The sequence below is a fragment of the Alligator sinensis genome, unplaced genomic scaffold (assembly GCF_000455745.1).
Source record: "Alligator sinensis unplaced genomic scaffold, ASM45574v1 scaffold1153_1, whole genome shotgun sequence".
Lineage (NCBI taxonomy): Eukaryota > Metazoa > Chordata > Crocodylia > Alligatoridae > Alligator > Alligator sinensis.
The window spans coordinates 28,255-55,176 of NW_005842549.1; the positions used below are offsets into that span (position 1 = coordinate 28,255).

General features: G+C 43.3%; 1 protein-coding gene across 2 annotated transcripts in view; it reads left to right on the plus strand.

Moving 5' to 3' along the window:
* The window catches only part of ZBTB44 (zinc finger and BTB domain containing 44), a 31,952-nt gene extending 21,882 nt beyond the window's left edge, over positions 1–10,070 (plus strand). Inside the window, exons 5-6 of one of the 2 annotated variants that reach the window (XM_006032127.3) lie at positions 1,571–1,871; positions 4,306–10,070. In XM_006032127.3, the coding sequence (XP_006032189.1) occupies positions 1,571–1,871; positions 4,306–4,588 (584 nt within the window). In that variant the 3' untranslated portion in view covers positions 4,589–10,070. The remainder of the gene's footprint in view (positions 1–1,570; positions 1,872–4,305) is intronic. The other variant, XM_006032128.3, reaches the window with a different exon arrangement.
* Positions 10,071–26,922: the final 16,852 nt, after the last annotated feature.

Consider the following 26,922-nt stretch of genomic DNA (forward strand, 5'->3'; position numbering starts at 1 on the left):
CATCGATTGTGATCCCCAGTTTTTTCCTTGTCACTTTATCTTCTCGAAGGCAAGTGACCAGACCAAGAGATGCTACTGCTCTTAACCAAAATGGCCATTTTGTGATTTTAGATATGAAGTAATGACCCATTAATCTAGTTTTTCAGTACTTCACGTTTAATAAAACAGGCTATTTGTGCATACTGCTTATTAAATTGTCCCAACTAGGTGTAGGGAGTCCTAACCAGTATCAGTCAAGCATGTATGAAGTATTTTAGGTCGGTCCACTAACCAGCAGTCCCACAGTAAGTCTCAAATGCAAAATTAGAGAGATGTTTTTACTAGCTGTTTGTGTGGAAAAACAACTTAAACATTTTAAATACTGAAAGTATTTTAACTGAAATGACTAAAGAGATGTATTTCTCATACTTTCCAAGAAAATAGATGCTTTGAGGCAGAAAGCAACCATGGAAAGTTTCTGTCTCAAGGGGCAGCACTTCCATATGTTAACCATGTGAAAGCAGGTTTATCAAAAGCCTCAGTGTAACCTTAACTATAGCATTTGCTATTTTGGAAGCCAAAATTAAAGGGTTTCACTTTCACATAAGGAAAGCAGAGGTATAGATGAGTAAAGTTAGCCTGGTCTGTGATGCTTCATCCCTAATTCAGGCCCTTTGAATATTTATATTTTCTTTTGAACTAGTATGAATTTGAGATCTGACTTCCAGATTATTGGCTTGAATTCTGAATTTCCATAATTTCTGTTTCAGACCTTTTATTGGGACCTTCTTGTGGTATAACCTTTTGTATTGTAGTAATCCTGGCTATGATGTGATGACTTAGTGAGCAAATGTTTCTGTCAGTACCATATCTTCACTTGGAAATGCATATTTTCTGTAAATGACAAGAGAGGTGGGAGCCAAGACTTCAACACTGGATATGTGGAATATAGGTGGAACACTAAGGGCCAGATCCTCAGCTTACAAGGCAACTCTTGAGCACCTTTAGCTCTGCAAAGCATGCCAAGGCTTCCTTTCCTGGCCCTCACAAGATCACTTTATTATAGAGAGGTTTTCTCAGATGGTGTGGACCTGCTGTATACTACTTCTCTGATGCCTCCTGTGCTGAATTGGGACATCTCTATGTTCAGGCAATCCCCTAATTCCAGACCAGCTCACTGGAGCCACTGGCAGGCGCTAACCAAGGGGAGCTTAAATATGCATTTTTTTGAGCTTGGAAGAATATGGGCAATAAGTGGTTTAAGGCTACTACTGCACCACACACTTTGGCTTTTATTTGAGTTTCTGAGCTACAGAAGCTTCAACTCGTTTAAATTATAAGGAAGAAGGACTGCATAAGAACTAAGAAGGACCTATTCATTATAAGGATTTCTGGGCTGATTCAGAGAAATTGCAACTTTATGCTAAACACTTCTGTCTTTCAATGGTTAACCAGTTTGTTCTCTCTAAAATCAGAATTTCATCTGCCTGGCTGTGGCTGCTGTCCTTCTGGTCGTTAGGGAGTGTAAAGGATGTTGCCTAGTCTGACCTCCAGATTCTCAAAGCACATATTTTCCCCTCTCTTCCTGCAGGCATTAAACCATTTCAGTGTGACCGTTGTGGGAAAAAGTTCACCCGAGCTTACTCGTTAAAGATGCATCGCCTGAAGCACGAAGGTAAACGCTGTTTCCGGTGCCAGATATGTAGTGCCACTTTCACTTCCTTCGGGGAATATAAACACCACATGCGGGTTTCCCGGCATATTATCCGCAAGCCTCGGATTTACGAGTGCAAAACATGTGGCGCCATGTTCACCAACTCTGGAAATTTAATCGTTCACCTGCGGAGTCTGAACCATGAAGCATCAGAGCTAGCAAACTACTTCCAGAGCAGGTGAGGTGCACAACAAAAATCTAACAGGGGAAACTTGCTTTTTCTAAACCATCTCTTCCTGCTTTCAGGGCAGCCTGCTGCGCCTCTCATCAGGTTGCCAGCTAATTGCTGTCACATTCACTCTTGCACCACTATCTGTTATCTCTGATCTGCTTTTTTAGTGTGTGTGTAACCTATATTCTAAGGCATTGAAGTATCCAGTTTTATGTACAGATTTCTTTGTGGTGACTAGGCTCCTTCCTTCCTTTTCCTGTAGTAATCATAAGGAAGTTTATGGTGCTAAGTGTGTACTAATGTTTGTGGGATTTTATAAATAATTTGATGACAATATATGAAAAAGTTTGGCTTGTCCATTATGAGAGACGTTCACTGATTTTATTTTAGTAATTTTTATCGAGGGGAGGATATTCTGGTGTGAGACTGCGTGACTCTAGGTGGTCATATATATAATCTTCACTGTTCTTCCTTCTAGGTTTATTAACCAGTAAAAAATCACATTTTAAGATGTCTGTCCTGTTGATCATGTAGACCTACTGCACATTTCTTGTTGTTTAGGTAGAACAAAATTGGTTTACCAGACAAACATGTAACTTAAAGTGCTTAAAAAGGCCTCTAGGTGCATTTTGTGGGGTCAAGCTGACAGTCATATCACAATGACATAGGATAAATCTTTGTTAAAAAGACTTTTTTTTTTTTTTTTTTTTTTTTTTTTTTTTTTTTTTTTTTTTTTTTTTTTTTTTTTTTTTTTTTTTTTTAAATAGAGGGTTAAAAATGCAAGTGAATGAAGAGAACTCAGGGTAGGGAGAGACCTCAGTACCATCAAATGATAAAGCTTGGGAACAAAATTACATTTTAAAAAAATCCTTCACAAGGGATAGTGTATGTATAAAGTTGGCTTTTTATTGAGGTTTTTAAAGAAACCCATTGTAAATTTATTCATAATATTGTAGCAACTTAAGTTCCCCAGTGATGAGATGAGGCATTTTCTAATCTTTTTTGTCATACATAAGGTTTCAATACTTTGTTACATTTGGTTATTATCCAAGTGGTGAAGAACCAAAGAATTCAAAATAAACAGCAGTCAGGAAATATTTGCTTGTTGGCTCTTTTCCCCTAAAGTATACATATCTGAAAAGTACAAAGGTTCAATACCTGCTGGAGTGTACAGTTCTGGGAGGGTGCCACTTGTGCTAGATGATGTGGTGTTCGGTATATTCTTTTGTTGTTGAATAGACTAAAACATGTTCCTTTTAGCAATGTATTGTTCTTTTTAGTTTGAAAATGCAAATTGATGTGGTAGGATAGGTTATTATCCTGTTGCCCATTAGATTTGGAATGCGCATCCTCTCATGCAGAAGTAAAAAAGGGTATTGGATCTCAGATACCATTGATGTAGCATCCACTCCTTTTGCAGTGGACTGCACGTTAAAACTCAAGCGTGCCTCTGCTTCTTTGGCTGTAGTCAGGGGCTTCACGCATAAATATATCTGATGTCAAACATCCACAGAAAAAATGTTCATCATGCTCTCAGCCTGCGCTCTGAAAATGTTGGTAATGGGTTTTCAATAGATTTCTTCCGAGCACATTTCAGCACCCTGCTGCTGACAATTATCTATAGAGCTATTGTGCCAAAACAGACCATGAATGGATGACTCCGGGGAGAAAATGAAGTTCGGTCCTCTGTTTAATAACAGGATAGGTGTCAGTGGTATGAAAAACACCTTCACAGCTGTCATCCGTAGTTGTAGTTTACCAGGTTAACCACAGAAGCAGAACTAGCTTCAGTGTCCCCAGAACAGTCCTCCCGAATCACTGTTAAGGCAGCATGGGGAAAGTTTGACCTGTTGTCAGTGCTGCGTTCCACTGATTTCAGTCTCCAGGGCTGTTGGACATTCAACTCGACTTGGCGCAGTGGGTGTCACTCGGGGTTATTCTCTGCTTGTTGCTTGCTGTTGGCATACTGTTGTTCCACTGTTGTCCCCTAGTCCCAGCCCAAGGGCTCTTCCTTATCCTTCTTTACTTTTGTTGATAGCCCGTCTCCCCTAAAAGGGAAGGCTGTTGAGAACTCAGTGGTATTCCCACCTCCCACTGCAGAGATAGGATAGACTCTCACCTTCCCCAGCACTAAAAGCAGAACCTCAGTATCCGTGAACTCCCATCCTTATCAGGGGGATCAAACCTAGGTATGAAGTTGCCTTGCAGGAAGTATGGCTGTAAAAGCAGTGCAAAATTGTAGGTATCCTAGCATAGCTTCTCTGTAAATGTAAATGAGAACTAAGTTAACAACACTTACTGAAGCATGTCCTTATTAACATGTTGGCACGGTGTGATACTAGTTACTTTTTTCCCTATGCAATGCAGTGGGGAGCAAAACTGTATCTGGTGTTTCTTTGAAAAAAAATAACATTCTCTTCTGTCCTTTGCCCCTCTCTAGTGATTTCCTAGTACCGGACTACTTAAACCAGGAACAAGAAGAGACCCTTGGGCAGTATGAGCTAGGAGAGCATGGTTTTGAAAGCAACTCCTCAGTCCAAATGCCTGTCATTTCGCAGGTCTCGTCGACTCAGAATTGTGAAAGCACTTTCCCCTTGGGGTCTCTGGGTGGGTTGGCAGAGAAGGAGGAAGACGTGCCAGAACAGCCAAAGACTAATGCCAGTGCTGAGGCAGCCACAGGTGACCCCCCGAAATCGGAGCTGTCATCGATTACTATTGAATAATTCATGGTTTGGTTACATATTTGTTCTTTGGAAAGTGCCTGTGTTTGGTCCTGTACATTTTAATTTAATTTTTTAAAATGAAAGTGGGGAGATTTTCCCTTTTTACTTTGTAAGCTACACTTTAAACAGAAAACTGCAACAGATGTTACATTATTTTTCATGACTGAATGATCACTTCTGTGAAAATACTTAAGACTGAATGCACAAAAAGATCCCGACTGAACTTCATAGAAACTGTGATACACGTCTAAAGAAGAACCAACCAATTTGAATCACTTTTAATCGTTTCTTTTTCCGCAGTCAGTACAGCTCATTACGTTTCTCATGCTTCTGCAGACCCTCTGGTAAAAAGGAAAGAAAAAAAAACCAGAGGACATTGTTTTAAAATGGCAAACACAAGGACACATTGGAAATCAGTTGCTAATCACTTTTGACTAAGTTTTGAGTGGACATTTTAATCCTCATTTTATAATCTGACACTTCCTATCTTTGTGCCTGCTGTTTTTCAAAGCACTTACTGTAGCCCCCTTTTTGGGGGTATGGTAAGCATTTCTGAAAGTCCCAGTACCACCCTATTAAAAATACATTGTCCCTGTTACAATCTCTGATGAATCAGTTTGGACAAATTCAGTTCTGTCAAGCCAGGTACTCCTACTTCTGATATTCCACTTTTTTTAGAAACTGCTCATTCAAACAACCTACCCAAATTTGCTTATATGGGGTAAGGCATAGAAATATTCTGTCAGGAAACATCTAATAATGCATAATGAATTGGAGGTGATTGAGGAGGTATAAATCCATTCAGACCTGACAAATATCTCATCACTGTATCTTCTGATAAAGGGAACCACGTTTGAAAAAATGGAAGTTTTCCCAACTAAAATTCTTAAACCTTACCTAGACTGTTGCAGCCTTAGTCACCTTCCTTTATTGCATTTACTGTGTTTCTTTTTCACTAATCTCCAAAAGCTGGTTAGAGAGAGTTTACAGAAGGGAAAAAAATGAGATCTTCTGTGTATTATTGTACACTTTTATGTTTATACATATGCATGTATACTTTCTGGGACTTTTATTAGCCTATTTTGGACAAAACAAGCAATTTATTCACTTTAGAGGCCAACTTTCTAACCCAACAGGGGGTTGTTTACAAAAAGCCTATATAGCAATGATAAATTGTTCCTGTTCCAAAACATTTTAAACCCTTGCCAAGTTGGTTTATTAAAGGCCATTACTCCAGCTACATGCACAGCTCAAGCAAGCAATAAATTGAAAGATTTGCAATTTCATTTTTCCTGATTTAGAAAAGACGATAAATTTAGACCATGGGATTCTCAAAGCAGTGATTCTCATTTTGTTGCAGGCAGTTTGGGCTATAGTAAACTTAGAAATTTAGATTAGGAATTGTTTTAAGATTTTTTTTGGCTGCTGATTTAATTAATTCTGGTTTGATGCACAAAGAGCTGTCCTTACAACTCATGGCATGCTCAGAATAAGCATTACCTGACCCTGCTACTCCAAGGGCATGGGTCAGATGCTCTTGGTATTAAGTCCCTCTCACACAAACATCAAATTGAATAAGAAGCCTAAAGGTTGATATTGAAGAACCAGTGAGGAGGTGCAAAGGTTAGATCACAAGATTGATTTGCATGGGGAGGTAGGCAGCTCTAATGTTTCTATAGATCTGTAAAATGTACAGTGATGTCAAACTCCACATTTATCAAGATTTAGCTTACTGCATTCTGGTATGATCTTAAAAGGCTTCAGTGTTAACAGACATTTAACAAGTTTTCTCTATTATGTTAAGCAAAACACATAGATTTGAGATTCTGCTTTTTCCACCTTACAAAGCTAAGTTTTATCTGTCAGATCTGAAGGCTTTTTAGGAAATGTGCTGCAGAGAATTTCTCGGCTGCAGTTCATCTTGTGTATCTAACTCTAAGTCTTTTGTAAAGAGGTTGGAAGGAAAATAATTTTTTTCAAGGTACTGTACTAAGAAATAGCCCAGTATCTGTTGAAAGGGACGAATCAAAAGGCCACCTCTCTTCCACTTCCAACTTCTGTATTAAAAAAAACCCATCAACACAAAAAAAATACATGCTAAAATCCCTCTCTCCCCATTTCCTACTTTATCTTGACTGTTAGTGGTATGGTGGTACTGAATTCATGTGTGTGGTGTCTTTCGTCCACATACGTGGGAATTTTTATTTAGTCATAATACAAAAAACAGTTAGGTAGATATGCACACTCAGACTTTCCAGATGTCCCATGAGTATAATGTGTAATGAATTGTTTATCGCCTCAAACATGACTGGACCTATTCCTTCTGCCACAAACAGATGGTTTCCACCCAGTAAAAAATGTGTCACAACACATAATTAATGATTGCGAGATGTGCAAATGCAAAATAAATGCACCTTAGATAAATTTTGTATCAGAAGATAAACTACTTTCTGAATACTATAGAGAATGCATGAAAACCTGCTACAAGGACTATTATAGCTCTAACCTGTTCTTCCAGAGAAAGACATGAGTATAGTTACTGTCAGTGCCTCGGTGCCAGGTGAGTCACTGGCCCACTGTTCACTGCAGTGTATTTTACATTGTCATACCAAAACCCCTAATGTTGGTGTGAAAGCTTAATTTTTTCACTATTTTAAATCTCTGAGTCAATTGAGGGAACAGTACAGTTCACTCTTAGTCAGAGCAATAAATATTTTTGTTTTTTTTGGCATTTGTAATTGTTTCCTGTTAGTTTGTGTCACTTCTCCAAAGAACTGAATACAAGTGAAATGTAAATCTTGTTTCATTTTTCTGTTTTTTGACATTCTGGAAATGCATAGTTCTTTGGAGTGCTAATGCCTCTCACAGGAGAGGTAAAATATTAGAGCATTTTAAATCAGGCTTTACTGCTGGATATTTAGATTCCAGACTGAACAAGCTAAATGCCTAAGTAAGCTAAAAGAAGTGTGCCTTAGACAACACAAGGGATTAAGCCTAATACATAAATTCCATTCAACACATGAATGCCAACATTTGATTCCTGTACTGTTTTTCCCATAATTTTTTTTTCTTAGGAATGCATTTGTATTTTCATTGACGAGTAAGTTATTTAAAATCTTTCCAGGAGAGGGAAATTTTGTTTCCTGAAAGCAGTAGAATCCATTGCAGCAACTTTTAAAACAGTGCATATTCTCTAGATGTATTCACAAAGTAGTTTGACCGCCTTTTGCTTTTGCATATATTTCTTGTGTCCAGCAGTACTCTGCACATTTAGAGAGAGAACTTTTCCTCTGCTGCTACCTTGCAAATGCAGGGTCTCAGCTGCCACAGAGCAAATGGTTCTGCTGCTTGGGGGCAAGAAGGTTTGGCTCGGTTGCTTGAGTGTGGTGCTAATGACACCAGGGTCCTAGGTTGGACTAGATGGTCTCTTGAGGTCCCTTTCTGTGAAATTCTGGGAACCTGTACTGGATCTTTATCCTCTTCATATTGTGTAGGACAGTTCTGTTCGGGGAGGGGAGGAGAAAAGTATTTTGTCTGAGCACCCTACCGAATGGGAGATTTTGGGGAAGGGACAGACAGACTGTCCCTTTCACACACAGAGAGGAGAAGGAGCCAGGGGTGGCTGTTTCAGCTGTGCCAGGAGAGCATCCGGGTCTGTTAGGATGCATACATGCACGCACAGCTTCCATTGATATCCAAGGTGCTACTTTCTCATTGAGAAGCTTAAACTTCCTGCAGGTATTGTATGGAGTGTCAATTCCCTGCAACAAATGCATCTTTTTCCTTATCACCTGGTTAAAAAGCATCATATTCCCAATGGCTTGGCTTTCTCACTATGGTTTGACTTGGGTTGTCTGACTGGCAGATGAAATGGTTGAGTCTCTCATACTGAGAGATTAGTTTGACTAGGTCTTTTAATATGGTTCTGGGTTCATGTGTATCTTGAGTCTAGAAGGTGTGAATTACAGCTTTTTAAAATAAAAAGTAATAGCTGCCAGTGCAGTAAAAATATATTTTATAAAACTATAATCCCTGTGTTCCTCACGGGATAAATATTATCGTTTTTAAGATGTGGTTTTAAGTTCTTTTATGAGGGCTTCAATCACTATTTGGTTGCTTGTTTTCCAGTCCAGCCCCAGGACATTAGAGCATAAGACTATTGCCAGCCTCTTTTTAGGACATATGCTGAATGTCCTGTAGCATCTTACATGCATTGGGAGAGCTGTGGCTTTGTGCAACCTGTGTAGATTTGCTTAGGAGCAACCTCTGGTCCTAGGTCCGTGGCAGGCAGCAGAAAGTGCTACTCTCACCCCATCAGCATAAAGAATATCAAACTCCATTCAAATAACTTCACTTTGTATTTTTCTTACAAAGGAAATCCCAGTTTTGGAGGATTCTCAGCTCGTTATAGGCATAGTCAGCTCCATAGCATCTTATTCACAGAGAAGATGATCAAAGTCAGGCTGTGCATCAGCCACATCACACATCACCAGCAAATAGAGTTGGTGCAGAATTTCCATAGGGACTATACCATAAAACAAATGTGAATTTTTGTAATGCAATGATAATTGTTCAAATGAAGCTCTGGGTTTTTGTTAACTCAGTATGTGTTACCATAGTAATTCAGTACCCCACAGGGCTCACCTGCAGATCTGATTACACTAAAGAGAAAATTGAATCAGTTTCTGGTGCTGCCAGCCTGTGTGGACACTGTAACCAGTCTTCCTGAGGGTTGCTAAAATCCCCAGAGGAGTGATTTTTGACTGACCATTTTGTTTCACTGATGCATGCTGTTGATATTCTGACTATAGCCCTGGCTACAAAAAAGTCCTGGGTGGCTTCTTTACCCTCCTTTTGCAGTGCCTTGACTCTGGGCACTGGCCTTTGGTGGAACTCTTGAAAGGGGAGAGGGTATAAGATGGAGGAAAAATGTGAATTAAATTATCGTTGGGCTTCTTTGTGCATTTTAGTAACAGTGCAACCCCCTTAACTGTGCCAGTCTCCAGTCACCAGCCGTATATCCAGTTGTCATCTCATACACAGTACAGCTTCTCTTGTTGATGCTGGCCACAGCTAGATTACTTGGCATGTTTATTGACTTAACAGAATTGTTTTTTGGTTTTGGTTTTGTTTTTTAATGTATACGATGTTTAAATACACTTCACATTTTATATAATACTATCTGGCTATTAGTATTTTTCAGGAACCATAGTTCTTGGTGGCTATATATATTTTTGTGACCTTTTTTGTAAACTAAGTGCCGTTTCAACGTTACAATCATTTTTAGAGTTATTGTAATCAATGTGAATATCATGTTTTTTCAAATCTGTTCTGAGCCTGTAGTGTTTGCTTTGTGATCATATGTGTAATGTATATATTCTGTATAGTTATATTGTACTGAAATACTAGCTTGTTTGATATAAGAAAAGTATGTATTGGGTACCTTTTTGCTAGCCTGGTTGTTTAATCTTTAAAAAAAAAACTGTTTTAAAATACAAAAAAATCTCCAAATTGGTCACATTATAGGTCAAAAATAAGTGGGGAGAAAAACTAGTTTTGAGTGTCTTTGGATAGAAACATGAAGCTAAGATTTTTCATTAAAATATTAATGTTTTATGGAGTACATACTTGCTCTGTGTCATTTTTTAACCCTACCGGTATGTCTTGCAGTACAGACAGACAACCAGACTCAGCTGTGTTGTGGACTGGTGCAATTCCCTCAGTCCAGTTGCAGGCTCTGACGTTAGGGCTGGCTTTGGCTCAAAGAAATTAAGTAAGGTAGGAGCTCTCTGGGCACGTCTACAGATGCAATTGATTTGAAGCAATGAACTCGTGCGTATTGTGCCAGTGTTTATTGCTCCTGGGCAACACGTTTGAATGTGCACCTCTGTCCACAACGCGTTGAGCTGGGTCGGAGTAGCCCCAGCCGGCAAGGGGTCCAGGGGGTCAGCCTGCCAGCCCAGGGCTGTTCTGACCCAGCTCAGCATGCTGCAGAGAGGCTGGCTGGGACACGAGAGTGCTTCAGTACGGACCTAGCTGGCAGGCAGCCCTCAAACTGAAGCACCCTCATACCCCAGCCAGCCCCTTCAGTATCTACCCGTGTGTTGCTGTACAGTAAAAAAAAAAACCAACTCCACTTTAGAATAGTATTTGTATTTACAAGTACTAACCTGCTGCAAAGTTTATTAATTTACTCCAGCCTTGAGCAACTCCACAGTAAATGTCTTGTGTAGACGTGCCCAGTGTGTCCAAGTTCTTTCTAGACAGACGGTACATTTAAACAAAGTAATGGTGATTTTACAGGTTGCATGAGTAAAGAGCATTAAGAATAAAGTACCTGACACCCTTTGACTTTCCAATATGTGTAACGTTTCCCTTAGTTAATGGCTCTTGCTTTCTTCTGGCTTGTGTTCTGCCAAAGGAGGTGGGAGCTCCCTTTTGAATTGGCTTGTTCTAATGGAAAGCCAGTGGAAACCAGCATATCCAGATTAGTCAAAACAGATGTTTAAAACAACAGTGGAGTGTCTCTTATTGGAGCTCAGTTTATCTATGAGGGAGACTTAAAGAAAGGGGACGTGAACTATGTCTCTACCATCTTTGTCAACTTTTGCATTTAAATCGGGCTGCCTCCAGCAGATCCACCTTTCCCTGGCTGAGCTGAGACCCTGGCAGGGTTTGTATGGAGCTGGAAACAAGTGACAAGGCAGTAGTTTTGTAATTGCTTGGCTGAAATGTTTAAAACTCTACCCATAAACCTGTATATTTGCCATTCCTGTTATAGGCTGGTGTGCTTGCCAAATATGAATAACCTAGCAATCCAAACCTTGATGTGTTCAGCATCTGAAAATTGAATTAGAAAAGTAAATGGAAAAGCCAGTGAGATTCCAGAGACAGGGTAAGCAGCCATGTTGAGCCTCAGATTGGATGATTAAGTGGTTTGGGTTCTACATATTCCATGCTCTTACTTTCCTTTTAGAAGACCTTACCTAAATCTTTGGTGTATTTTATTGCAACAGTAATTGAGACGGGAAGTTTTTCATACAGGTTTTGCTCAGACTAACTGTCTGAGTTGGCGACTTTGAAATGTTTCTGGTCTTGCTTCCTGAGTAAGGGAGAACTTTAGAGCCTACGAAGTCATTCATGTGGCAGGGGGACAGTGCAGTGACCCCGAACAAAGTGTCACGTGCCCCAAACCAATACAATACCGTGTACAAACACTCCTGTCACAGAGCTAACGTGCTGAATTTGCCTGTTCTCAGAATCCAAATGTATCACTACTGTCCACACTTCCAGTGTATGCCTAAATTTCTGTAATAGTCTCCTATCAATGTACTCATGAGTGTAGGTACTTGTATGCACCACTCATCCGATGGTCTGAGCATCCTTCTATTCCCCGGTGGCATAGGGGAGGATAATCTCCTTTACACCAATGAGGAACTGAGGCAGAGATGAAGACCAAGGTCACAAAGGAAGTATGTTGCAAAGTGAGATATTCCAAGTCCCTGGCTAGCTCCCTATCTACCGCTGGACCTCTCTTCTCCGTGGGATAACAAGGCTGAAGTAGGTGAATTAGCTAAGGGGTGCTTGCTTAGGCCAGTCCTAGTGCACACAGGCAGAGTGAAGTGAGCACTATATGTCTTCTGAGCATTGACCATAATGATACCGTTATTTGCTGCGAGTGTCAATTCATGACAACTAAGCATTTTCCTTTTTCTGCTGGTATTCAATAAGCAAGTGACTGGCACAAGGGTGTGGGTGTCTTTATCACAGCTAGGGTTACAACCTGGGGAATTCCTTCTTCTCAGCTTTATTGTTACCCCCTTGCACTAAACAGCTCAAGAGATCAACCCTGACCTTCATAACACCAGCCCTGGCTACCTTTTGAGCAAAAACTACAGGTCATCATAGTTCACTTATTAATGGGGCTCCATGGCAACTTGTTTGCTTCTGGTCTAACAAAAAATGTGAACTCTCTTTAGAGGTGCAAGGTTAATGAATTTACAGCAAAAGCTGTCACATACTCAGCCATGCACTCTATTTCTATGCTTGATTCAGTGGTTAGTGTCGAGTACTATCAAGTGTAGAGCTGCCTAAGTTGAATTTAACTGTTCTTCCTATAATGCTAATGCTAACTGTATGAGTGGTGAAAGTATATTGGGGAATTAATTTTGCTGGCCCAGTTAAGCCGGCTGTCCCATCTTATTCAACCAGGTGCAAATGTTCTCTTTTGGAAGACCTACATTCTTGCCTACATTATTTGAAATCAAAAACCTAGTAAAGAAATCAGAACAGCTCCTTCTCTCAACAAGCTACGCTCCACCTTCAATACAGGTTCACCCAGAGAATCTGCATATGTGCATTCATTAGGAATATGAATGATTTACAAACTGTGTGGAATTGTATAAATCTTCCCTTGCCAAAGAAAATGTTCTTGAAAGAAGCAGGTGGTGTTGCTGTTTCATTGATTCTAGTCATCATGAAAAGAGTTAATAAAGAGCTTTTCAGAGGCTGAAGTATCTATCCAATACCTTGCCCTTACTATTATTACTTTGATTCCCTCCTCCTCCTCTTTAGGGACTTTTCCTAAGCTTGGCAAGAGAAAGTGAGTTCAGTTGAGGCACAGATTTGTCTCCAGCAAGGCTCTCTGCCTATATTCTATAACAAGCTTTTCTGCTGGGGGAGAGGGACCACACACCTACATCTGCCTTCAGCAGGGATAGTTCTAAGAAATGATGTTCCCCACAGAAAGCAGCGGGGTTTCATGCCGTCAGGTTGGCTCCCTGGGAAAGTAAGGCAGTGGATTGCAATTGGGAACATCTTTCTCTTTGTTCTTGTATCTCGTCCTGGCCCAGAAAATGCAGATCAGAAAATCATGTAACTTGCTTTACTGCCTAATGTGGCACCTACTGCCTGTACCTTATCTTCAAACAAATGTTGGTCACCTGTGTATGTGTTAAGTGCGTCGGGGAATCTTGATCCCACTGTTGTAATTGTAATCCCTTTAACTGTCTAATCAGTGAAACTGGTTTGGGGCTGGCAAGTCCCAGGTTTCTAAAGCAAGCTGACTGGGTCCTGTCAAAAATTTAGGCTGCTGTTCGAGGCACAAGATTTTGAGAAGTAAAGTGCTGAGTACCAATAAAGGTGCAAAAGGCTTAGTGGGTTGTGCGTGCAGGCAATTAGCATCATTCACATTGAGTTCTGGTAAACTTAGTGCTTTTGGGAGGCCAAGGGACTGTGCACTCACTGGAGTCCACTATACATCCTGAAGAGCTTTGCTGAATTGGGGCTTATTGTTGCCAGTATCTTCCCTGACTTGCTTTTATTTGAGTGCAGTGTGTTCAAGTACCCTTGAACTTTGAGCTTTTAAAGGGGTTCGTGGAATTATATTATTGGTGAGGTCTTGTGTGTAAACAGATCCATGTACTGTGTAAAATATGACTCCACAGAAAAATGGCATTGAGGCACTATATAATAGACAGCAGAGGTTTAAAAAACAAAAACATCCCTCCAAGTTTGGACTTAATCTTTCCTGCAGTTTGAAAAAAGAGCAACCAATCTTTATGTAACTTCAGAGCTATAGTGATCGGTCTCAGGGCTGACGTGACAGCAATTATAAACAATTGTTATGTAACCTTGCAGTTGACTGAATTGAAATTAATACAGTCAAAGAAAAAGCCAAACAGAAAGAGGAGCCATTTGGGGAACTTGTCATGTTTCAAATTAATAATAATCATAATAATAAAAAAGCACAGGTTGACCTTCTCCTCCAAATTTAACATGAGTCTGGGATGAAAAAGCTGATTTGATAAACAGTTGGATAAAGTGTGCTGCTCTTAAAAACGTCATTTGTGTTAAAGGCAAGCTCTTGTTTACCGTGCTCCAAGGCAGGCTGTCCAGCTTCTCCATGGCCCCATGGGCCGCACTACATGAGCCACGGTCCCCCGGGCTGTACCCGCTCGTCCCCACTGCACAGAGCAGGTAGCACCCCCCTCCTGTGCACACGTGCTGCTCGCCCCTACACGTGCGCGCACACACACACACACACAACCCCCACTTCAGCTCCCCACTGCACTGTGCCATGTGCTTCCCTGGTGCTCTGGGCTGCGCTGCCCCTGGAGCAGGAGCAGGGGGTCTGGAGACCCAGGCTGCAGCATCATCCAGAGAAACGGAGCAGCAGCTGGCTAGGAGCCCAGGGAGCCCATTAACCCCTTGTTCCCACCAGTTGGACAACCCTGTTCCAAGAGATTCAATGGTTTCTGTCTGAAAGGGAACAGCTGTGTAATTTAACAGTTTAATTTTATTTTGATTTCTTTTACTAAAAGAAAGGTTAAACCTCTTTTAATAATTATTTAGCATATAGGGACTAGATCTTCAGTGGATGACTTCAGTGGAGCCACGCTGATCTGCACCATCTGATGATGTGTCTCTGTGTGTTTCCCTTTGTTTACCATCTGGCAAACTCGATTCTTTTTCTTTAATGGAAATCAAGTCATTAAGGCTGTTGTATGCTGCGTGGTGATCATTCGATATCTCTGAGAGGAATGTTTCCTATCCCCAAATCGCTATTTGAATAGAGAATGCATTCAAATAAAGAGAACACAAGAGAGTTCCTCATTTTGTTGGCTATAATGGCAAAAACCCAGTCCTGGCTGTACTGAACTTGCTACGTTGTGCAGCATGGCGTGTAACCGCAGACTTCCTGTCCTCTGAGGCCGAACGCAGCCACTGCCCAACATCCTTCTCCCGTGTTTTGGAGTGATATCTAAGGGCATTGTGCAGGCGTGTGTGAGTATCACTGAGGTTCAGTATACCATCACCAGGCAAACCTAGCAGAGCAATGCCAGACCATGGCTCTGTGATGATGGATCTTTCTGCATCCAGCAAATCCTATTGCTGCTACCTTTCTCCCCAAGACCCATTCTGTATAGACTTGAGGAATTCCTCACATTTAGGATGAGTTGGGGGATAGAAAAAAAGCCCACGGTTGCTTGTTCTCTGTCTGTTTTCTTTCTGCTTCTGACTGGTGCCTCTCTAGCTGCTCACAGCAGGGGAGAGGCAACTAGGACTGCATCCCACACCAGCGAATCCTTCCCTAGCAAGTGCTTCCCTATGCTTCAGAGACAGGCCGGATATGCAAAGCACCAAGAAAAACTGCAGAATCCAGAGCTGTGGCCAGTTTTACATACATCAGGGCCAGGCAAGGGGATCCACCCATATGTTGCTTTCTGTAGTCCTTACAGGGAAGTGTTGAAGGTGGGTTCACCCACCAGCAATACCCTGGCTGCAGGAGAGTGAAACCTGTCTGAGCTACAGACTCTCCATAGGCTGAGAGTTGCGAGTAGTCACTGATGTTGTTTCTCTAGATCAGCCCCAGTCTTGAGCAGCTTAGACAGCAGCTCTGCGGTGCTATTGAGTAACATGAAAACGTTCAGCCCTTGTTGTTACCCTGCGCTTTCCCACACACTTTAACCTATCACAGTGAATTCTTACTGGGATGGGAAAAACTGCAAGTTCCCTTGGACTCCAGCATTTCTCGGGTTGAGAAATAAAGTATTGGAAGGTCAAGTTTTATGTTTTACTTCACTTTTCTCTATGGAGACTTAAAAAGAATGATAGGAGTTTGATCTACAGCATGGCTAGGAGCTGTGACGGGTGCTTTATTAAAGTCTGGTGCAGCCAAGTTAACACAAAACAGAAACCCTTCCCTGTAGCTTCATGTAACCCTTTAAAGGGTGATGCATTGCTCTGTGGGGGAGGGACAAATAAAGAATCAGTGGATTAGGTAGAAACACATACAGTGGGAGCAGGGACAATTAATACAAAGTGGAAAGCTCCAGCTGCTTGAATAATACATGGCTCGTATTATACGTGATTGTATTCAGATACAGGTTTCCTCTAAAATGTGATTCTTCTCGTTGTAGCCATTTAGCTCAATTGAGCAGATCTATCCTGCTGGTATTCAAAGTCCTTGCTGTTCACTGCCGTGACTTTAATAGGCAGCTTTTTGCTGCTGCTTGTTATACTGTCAGCACCACAAGGCTGGTTCAGCTCTGGGAGAGGGAACTGGTTTCCATTGTCTCAAGTCTCAGTGGGAGAACGGTTGGCCAGTCCAATTACAGTGGTTCAACCTCACTGAATTCAGCCACCTGTGCAACGAGAGCAGAATTTGGCTGACGAAGACCGTGTTGCTTGATAATACCAGGAGGATCCCGGCCTGAATTCTTGTGCTCAAGGTGAGTTTGCTCATGTTTGGAAATCCTTTTCCTGTTTTTTTCTGAAGAGTGCCTCTGATTCGGACGTGCTGAGAGACAATCGGATCTACTGGTGTGGCTTGAAGCCAGCTTCTAAGCTCTGTGAGCCACCATCTTCCCCAGCAGCTCCCTTGTCTCAGTCCCCAGGAGAGCTGAACCTAACAGGTATCTCGGGTACCACAAGATCACCAGTCAGATAAGCCACATAGCCCCATGTCAGATCTCAACACAGGATGATCCTCCTTTGACCATTTAAATCACTGTAGTGCTCGCTTGCATTATTAGGGTGGCCAGAAGCAGTTCTGATGCATTTAAGGATTGGGAGCAATGTATATTGATTTGTATTTCTATGACTATGTATGAGCTAATAGATGCTATGTTCCTTTAAAATTAGGGCTGTTAAATGAACCTTTCAAGAGAGCAGTTAAAGTGGAGTTCAGATTAAGAGTATCTATGAATAATTTAGAGAAACAATATCACTGCAATGTTGTAATTATCCCCATAACAATTACTTCACAAACTTGGAAAATTCAGCAACAAGGTCTAACATTAAAGAAATCTAAAACATGTTAAATTATAGCTGTGCATATTTAAGGCATCCATGCACTCTTAACTCTGCCTTGTGGTGACAGTAGGGCCCCTGGCAGGTGTTGCATTTATGGCACGATTCACATGTTAATTGTGCCATAAATTATAGTGTATACATGTTCAGCCAATTTACGGTGTCATAAAATGGCAAACCAGCCACAATGATGTTCCACATATAATATAGAATATCTTTGTGGACAGTTTGTAAGGTGCCTGAAGTGGAATATGTGGCATGTCTTGTATTCCAGAATGGGGCTGCTCACCTGTGCCAGTTGATTGTCATCATTGGACCTGGATAGTCCTGGTATCCTGGGCTGGTGTCAACAATGATTGGGCCAGTGCAATCACCTGACTGTTGGCATTGGTTTGTGGCTACCTAGACACTCAGCCCCTGCCCCCCGTCCAGTCTCCAGGATCTAGAGATGCCCATGCCCAGTCTCAATACTCATCTGAGCTTTGGGATTGAGCACAGGGCAACCCTGGTGTTCTGGACAGAGCTGCCCCCTGCCCGATCTGCAGGTTTGGACTGGAGGCAGCCCTGCAGTGGTACAATTGGATCACTTGCCCTGTCGTGCATGTCTGGCACAGGTCAGGAGATTTTGGGAATGGGGCATAAAATTCCTCAGATCCCGATCACACCACTATTGTAAATTATGGCAGGGGCCTGGGAAATAACTGCCCGATTCAAATTAATCCCTAATGAGGCTTGTAGCTCCAGATCAGATTATACTGAATTTTGAAGAGAGGAGAGCCACGCACATGATCAGAGGGTAATAGGACAGGCCTTATGAAGAGAGGCTGCGAGCCATGGGACTCTTCAGCCTGGAAAAGCGCAGGCTCAGGGGTGACCTGGTGGCAGCCTATAAGTACATAAGGGTTGTGCATCAGGATCTGGGGGAGCGTCTGTTCACCAGAGCACCCCAAGGGATGACAAGGACCAGTGGTCACAAACTCCTCCAAGACAGTTTTAGGCTGAACATAAGGAAAAACTTCTTTAGTGTCCGAGCCCCCAAGGCCTGGATTAGACTGCCACCAGAGGTGGTGCAAGCACCTACTCTGGACTCCTTTAAGAAGCGTTTGGACGCTTATCTTGCTGGGATCCTTTGACCCTAGCTGACTTCCTGTCCATGGGGCAGGGGGCTGGACTTTATGATCTCCCAAAGTCCCTTCCAGCCCTAATGTCTATTAAATCTATGAAGATACATTAGATTTTTTTCCCCCCATTCCTGGAGGCAAAAAAGAAAAAGGCAGATCCCTAATTTCTGAAAAGACCCATTTTTAATCCAACTAAGTGGTTTCTTTAAGAGTGCTCAGAAAATTCATTCTGTGGCCAAGGAAGAAGCATTGTCATTAGGGAGGAGGAAAGGACACCCCATATGTTTGATCCATAACAAAGAGAAAGAATTGCTGCTTTATTCGACTTAAGTATGGAGCCTCGGCCAGCACTTCTATTATATATACCATGTCTGTGCCATAATGTTAGGACTGGAAATGCTCCCTTTCCTCTGGAGACATATGCTGGCTCTCTCACAAAGGTCAGTGGGAGGTTGTAGAGAGATTGGGGATAGAAAATGTTAATCATTTATTCAGTTCATTTTTGTCTCTCACTGTGAGAAAACCATTCCCCCCTTGAGACCCACTGCTTCTTTCTGCTCCTCTCCTTTTTCCCCTGCATTTGTCTTTCCTGTGTCCTGCCCTCTGCCTTCCCTTCCTTGAACCACCTTCCAGTCCTCACCCTAATGGATTTGATTCGTTTTTAAGTCACACCAAAAAGCCTTTCATTAGTGTCAGTGTTGGGCTTCAGAGTTTGCAGCCCAGAGATGTTAACTGCAGCTCGTTCAGGTGCAAAATTGCCCCAAAATATAGCTTTTTTGGGAAACTAACATTTTTGACAGGAACATTAAGAATTGTGATTTTTCCCCAAAATAAAATTTTCTTTCAAACTAACATTTCAAAGTGAAACAACAGCTTTCGTGTTCTTTTGGCTTAATGTTCGGCTTGAAATGTTGAATTCTTTTGGTTCAGTCAGAAATGCCATTTTTTTTTTCGTTCTGTCATTTCCCAGTTGAAATTCTCCACAGCTTTTCATTCCAGGGAATTTTTTTGAAATTTCAACTTTTTGATCCGATTTGGAACAGAAACTGATCCTAAAATGTCAAAATTCCTCGCAGAGGGGAAAAAAAATCCTGTTTTCTGAGCAGCTCAGTTGGAAGCTATCAGCAGACTCAGGAAAGCAACACTTCATTGCTGACTTCTGTTCGCATTTGGAAGGTTTTCTTCATGACCACAAAGGCTAGAAATCTTTTTATTTCTGTCTTTCTTTTTTCCTTGAAAGCTGAGATTCAGCGCGCTGAAAAATGCGTCCGGCAGACCAAGTATTCGTAACCCCCTTTCAAGCAAACCAGTTGCATTTCCCTTGGCACAGCCTTGAAACGGTCTGCTAGCCTTGGGTGATTAACTTCTGTTTTTCATGGCTCAGTCATTAGCCTAGTAGCAGGGCAAAGGAAGAGATTTTCTGCTAGGTTTAGCAAACTTTATTGCTGTGTTACAGGAGGTTCAATTCCTGCCCAGGGAGATTGTCAATAGCGAAGCAATCTACCTAATTACCCCAGTCCAACAGCCTTGATGGAAAGAAACCAGGTCCCTGCTCCTTCAAGTGAAACCAGTTCAAGCCTTGGCTTTGCAGCTCTCCTTCTCCCCCGCACACACCTTAAACACAGCGGCTGCCTCTCTGGGTAACCTTCTGAGTGATGATTGTCAGGCCTCTGCTGAGCCAAGACTGAATTTAACTTGTGCTCTTGCATCTCCAGAGGTGTTTCATTAGCTCAATTACCGGTGAGATGTTCCACTCTAGGCTGCTGACGGAGTCATCTCAGCCAACCTAAATCGCTTGAGAAATAGACAGCAATTAACCTCCTTCCCTTCCCCTCCTTTAATCCCTGGTGCCTCCTGACTTGTGTGCAGCCATGCCTTTTAGGGAGGACTTTGCTGCTTTACCTGACCTTGTGGAGCCCTGCATCGTAGACTTCCCTTCTTGGCTGTTTGGTTCGGTTCCATTTTGTCTGATACTGGTTATTGGTTAAATGATAAAAACCTCAGACTTGGAATCAAGAAGCCTGAATGAATTCTGCTCCCAACTCTGATTTGCCATGATACATAGGTCAAATCATTTCCTTAGTCCCTGGCTCAGTTCCTCTATCAGCAAAAGAAAGAAAATGCACTATACTTTGAGATCGTTGGATGAAGGGTGCTCTACACACACTGAAAGGGCATCCTTGCTGTCATGAGTCTTGCTCAGGGCTGAATTTTACCTTAAGCACATTGACGTTTTGGTTGCGGTATTTCTTCTCCCCTATTGTCTCGAAGGTGGGATGCTGCAGGGACTGGAGGGGCATCAAAGCCAAAATGGATGAGCAGTCTGAATACATCTGACCCTGAGCACAAAACATCCCGCCACCTTTGGTGGGTCCTGACTCATTTGCTTATGCAAAACCCTAAAAGATCTCTGCTTCTAGCATGCTTTTGGGGCAAGCTTGAAATGCTTTTGCTGAGAGGCAATGGGGCTCGGTGAGCAGGACAGCGAACTGGGCTTCCCAAGTTCCAGTCCTGTCACTTCACTTCACTTCTCTGCCTCAGTTGTCCTGCCCACTTGCGTCTGTCTTGTCCACCCGGTCCCTGTTCTGAAGAACTTACCACCTTCCTCTTGCTGTGTGTATGAATTAGCAACTTTAGCTGCAGCCTCTCGCACAGTGATTCTCACCCATGGTGCTGGGTGCCCTGAGATCCTTTCAAGGGGGCTATCAGATGCAATGTTGCCACTGCGAAGTATGCAAACATGATTCACAAGATAAACCCAGAGATTTCAAATAGAGATCCCTGGTGTTAAAAGCATTCTGGCCTGCTGGGGTCTTTCTCAATTCTTTGCAACAGAAGAATTGCTCTATTGTGTTTTTTTTGTAGTCAAAAGACAAATGGAAACTAAGAGCTGGCATTTTCCAAGGGGTGTCTTGAATTGAAAAAGCTTGAGCACCATTGCGTTGGGAGTTACTTCAATGCCAACAGTGATGGTGCTGGGTGGCTGCTGACCATTGGCTCTTTGCTTCCTCCTTCAAAAGGCTTGGGGGTTACTCAGCAGCTTGCTCACAGCAGATTTTTTAATGGTTTTAATAATCCCTTCCTGAGCAAATTCCCTCCAACTGTGGCTATAATACACAAGTCATAAAATGTGTGATGTTGGCTCAGTGGCGTGAATGTGCAATTAAAGACATATCCAATGTAGATTTAAAGATATATGTATATCTCGTGAATTTATTGGTGGTGAAAGATTGATGCAGCCCTCAGGACTGATTTCTTTTACAGACCAGGTTACAGCAAAGGCATCAGCTACAGTGCGGGTTTCTCCATGCTGCTGCTCTGACAGACAACCCAGCTTAAAAGTACCCCGTTGCTGAATCGGTGAGTAAGCCAGTCTTTGTAGGTCCACGGTGAGGGCCAACCTTTTTGGCAGGTGAGCCATAAATTATCCCCACACCCTCCCTGAGTGCCACTCCAATCCCTTTCCCTTCCTTGATCTGCTGCTCTGCTTTCTGCACCCTGTCCCATCTATCGCTGTGCTGCTTGTCCCCCTCCAAGTTTGTCACCTTCCTGTGCCGCTTATGTCAGCCATGCCACAGGTTGGCCCCCTTGGGCACCTCCCAATGAACGCACATTTTGCACAGTAGAAATAGCAGTGGCACATATTCACACACAGCAAAGTGAGCCGGGTGGTCCCAGCAGCCTTGCCTGGGGTCCTGGGGGCCTCCCGGGACAGCAGCAGCACCGAGCCAGCCACTCGGAGCCTGGCCAAGTGGCTCTGCCCACCAGGCTCTGGTTTCTGGTGGCGAACACTGCTGCCATGTGCTCTGCACGGCTTTTTTAGCGACATTTTTTTTTTTTAACATTGGGATCTCCCAGTGTCAAAAACACCCACTGTACTACAAATTAGCAGCGTGGTGAACAGGTGCACGTGCACTGCATGTGGTTTGCGGTGCCTCAAACTGCTTTGAGGCACTGCAAACTGCACGTGCATGGTCTTCAGGATGTGCTCCCCATCCCCCTAAAGTGTGAATAGTGCCGGTAGTTGTGGTGCTTTTTCAGTGAAAGTGGCACATGTTCATTGGGATTTGGGCTGAGACCCACCACACTCATTATGCCTAATGTGCCCTGGACTTCCCAAGATACACAATGGAGCACCACCTCTAGCCCAGGGATCTTACTGGTAAATATAGGTGCATTCTGGGTAGCGAATGGCTCGGATGACTCCAATCAAGTTCTAGATTTCCAAAGCAAAGTGGATTTTGGATTAGTTGCCAAGAACTGCAACTTGAAAACAAAGTTCTTTTTTCCGTATTAGCTGAACTACCGTAATAGATTATCATTTTGATGTTTTCTAAAATATTGGCATGCAGGCTGATATTGCAGATGCCAAGTTCCTGTCCAGAATGAATTGGTATGACATATGTACAGCCTGAAAAAAACACAACCTAGAATGGGACGGCTGACAGGCTCCTCAAGGCACAAACCGTGGCGGCAATATGTTCTGAGAGCCATACAAAACTAACTGTTCCCACATGTGAGGTGCATCTCAGGGTTGACTCCAGCAGGTAACAGGAACATGAGGTCCAAGCTGCTGCGTGTATGGGGAGCTCCTTGAATGATCAAGCAGAATGAATGAGCTGTAACGTGCACGGTGGTGGCAGGGACATATTTGACTGCAGTCAAGGCAGGGAGAACCGTCGAGTCAGGTTTCCTGGAACCCGTTGTACATTTATTTCTCCCATATCCTATATGGGGCCTTGGAAGTCCTTCCTGCTTTTACAGCTCTATTTCCCCCTGAACATAAGCCAGAGGGATCAGGGTCCACCTTCTATCTTTTCTTCAGCCTAGGAAACCTTTGGAAGCCCGTCCATGCTTCTCTGATTGTTTGGTAACAGGAGGCACATGCCTACTCCCCTGCCTGATGGCCTTGCTTCTTGAGTGCTGCCAGTGCCTACCAATGTGGGATACCGGGCTCACCTGTTCAGCGGGGTACTGACATTAGCTGCTAACGGAGCCCTGCCTTCATGTTCGGATTCACATACGAATGAACCTAAAGCCAAGCCCTGGATCTGAGCACCTCAGAGCCTGGAGAGGCAGCTTATCCCTACCCAAATCCAACTCAAAAGCTTGCAGATGCCCCATAACCTTTAAAGGGCATGAACCAGGGCCCACTGCACTTTAGGGTGTTTGAAGGCATCATACACTTTTGTCTTGAGCCCATCTCTGGCTTTTGTTTCCAAGTCCTCCGTGAGTGTCTGCTGTTGTTCGGTGTCTGGATGTTCCTTTAAGAGGTCAAGCCGTTCCACGGACAGCTGCGCTGTAGTTTTCCATGCACAGTCTCTGTCCTCCCAGACAAAGCTGTCCGTGCATGGAGCTGTTCTTTGCTAATACAGCAGAGCAGGCAAAACCACAAGTAAATCAGGCTGGGGTTCTTTTTTCCACTTCTAATAACAGTTTACTATTCTGTAAGTGCACATAAAGCACATGCCCTGTTCCGCTGGCCAAGGAGCTGGACAGCTTGTCAGCAAGAACTACCATAGGTCTAGAGTGACTGATTTATACAAGCAAAAACACACGTGCCAAGACCTGGCAGCAGCTTGCTTGATTTTTTTTTTTTTTAAAGCAACTTGGCAAAACCTGCTCTCCTCCTCCATCCAAACTTTTGCCTTTTATAGTCTTTGACAAGCGCCTTTTATGTTTTAAAAGCAATGCATATTGTAACATTTTTCTTCAGTCATTTGCTGCTCTTCTCTAGACAATCCGTGCGATGGCGCCTTCTGGTTCGGACCCGGCGGCTGTGGATTGAGCATCCATGTTTGTCAGCATGGTTGTACATGCTCTCACACGCATGCACGCATAGTGCAAAGACTTGCACTGTGCTGTGCACACTCTGACATGGCTTCACACACACTGCCTACTATGTGCTCAGACATTCACTCACACAGAACATGCCCTCCTATGCACACACTCTCAACTTTGGGGATAGAGGTACATGCCTGCATCCTGAGTTTACCCATGTTCTCGTCCCCATGCTTACCCGTGAGTTTTCCCATGTTCTCACACACAAGCAATACAAGCTCAGGGACATGCAGGTAGACAAAGGACCTTAGGCTTTTCTGCTTGGTTTCTTCCATACACACACACAGGAATATACATCTGCACACACGTTCCTGCATGTTGGTACATGCATGGACCCATCCCCATTCAAAGTTGCTTGCACATGTGGGTAGATACATTTGCACTTTCTCACACATGCTGGGAAACACTCATGTACAGACTCATGCACATATTTATACCCACAAGTGTTCTCAGACGCAGACATTCTTAGACACGGGCGCTTTCTTACACAAGCGTGTAGATTTATGGTTTGTTGTGAGAGTGGAAAACAGCTGCTGTAGGCTAATCAAATACAGCCGAAGATTTAATGCAAAATATTGAAAAAACAGCGCCTGGTAATGGGGTGAAATTCTTCAAAACATGGTGGTCTCTTGGCTTCGTGCCAGAGCAAGAAGATTTGCACCTGGCTGTGCTAAGCATCAGCAACAGGTCTGGAGTTGGCTGTTTCACCCTAAGAGGGCTGCTAGAGGCTGGTGGGGCAAATGACATCCAAATACGGCCCCAGGCACTGAGGATGTCATCCAGCAGCGATGAGATTTCAAAGGGACACAACCTGCATTGCACAGCATGGGGACTACAGCAAAGCAGACTAGAGTCAAATTCCAGTTCCTGTCCCTTGATCATCTCTCTTCCCATCCTCGCTGGTGATTAAGATGAGCATTTGCTGCAATGGCAGTGACAGACAAACACTAGCTTCCTGTGGTACTAACTGAAGTGGGAGGATGAAGCATGCAAAGCACATATATAATACAGCAGAATAATGGTAACCACAAGCCTTGATGGGACAAGAGGATCAAGGGTTTCATTCCTAAGTCACTGCTTGACAGACCGGATGGGGAGTGGTACCATGACCAGTTCTGCAACTGGTCTAGTTACTGTTGCCAAAAGCCACCACCACATTAGTCAATAATTAAGCCCTGCCCCTGCTGGGAGATCAGTGGGCCACAGAGACAAGACTCCCATCGTGCCCTTAGTGTTACTGCCCCTGGTTTAGAGTGGCAGCCTGTTGGCTGCAGTAGGGTAAGTTTTCATCACCATTGCCTGTGCATATCTGTACTGTTGGCAACTGGAAAGCCTAAAGCCTAAGCCTCTAGGGCAGTCAGTTTAGCACCTTTCCCAGCACTATGAAGGCAGCAAAGGATTGGAAATAATTAACTTCAAAGGAAAGATCTGCAGCTCGGATTTCTGCTGGCTGCAACACAGGCCGTTTCTGATGCCACCAGAAGCTCAGGCTGGAATTATTTCTACATCATCGCTCCTACTGCTGGGGTGTGACAGCACAGTGGCTGGGTAAGAAATGACCAAACTAGATTGAAATGCTGTGGAAATGAATGATAAGCTTCCATAAAACTGAGTCCTGGGGCTCAGCTGCTGCACTTCTTGCACCCAAGTCTTTCTCCCCTTTCATCTGCATGAAGGACTCAGCAGATACACATCCCTTTCGGCACCTGCTCTAGCCCCCAGCAGGTAGGACTTGGTGCTCTTTGCCTGCCCCATGGGTTACACCTCCTGGACAGAGCCATCCCCCATCACTCTCTCATTCTTAGACATGGCCTTGCACTCATGTTCACACGTGGAGAGGAAGCAAGGCTGGTTTAGTACGGGGCTGGGACTTTGGGTTAACTCCCAGTTTGGTTTTCCTGTGGAAACTTGGCCAAGGGCCTGAAACCATCCTCTGCCTCAGTTCTCCCACGGTAAAAGGAGGGTAGCACTTCCCTGCCTCCCCAGAGCTATGAGGCTTAAACCCACAGATGAGTGTGGGCCACTCGCATGCTGTGCTAATGGGACTGTTGGGTGGAGGGATGTTGTGTTTCTTCACTGGCTGGTGCGCGCCGAGGAACGCAGCCCGCTGCTGCTACCCGCTAGTGGCATTGCTCGGTTAGCTGAAATGCCAGAGACCTGGTTTGGAAGTTGAAGCCACCAGATTCAATCCCTAGTGAAAACTCATAGCAGGGCAGTTATTACGCTTGCAAACAAAAGCAGAAAATACAGTGATTTAAGACTTTGTTTATTGAACCACTTATACATCAGTAAAGAAAGGCTGTAATCTAGTGATTAGGGGCCAGGGGCTGTTGGATCAGACCTGTGGCTCTGTCCTGATTCTGCTACCAACTGCCTGAGTGATGTTGAGTCAGGCAATCTGATTGTGCCTTGGTTTCTCCATCTTGCCTGTGGAGATAATACATACCCACATTTGCTAAGCTTTCTGAGAGCCTCAGATGAAAGGCACAGCATAATGGCAAGGTATTCCATGCAGAATATTAAAGATGCATCTGCTCATTAACGAACATCCAACAGCCT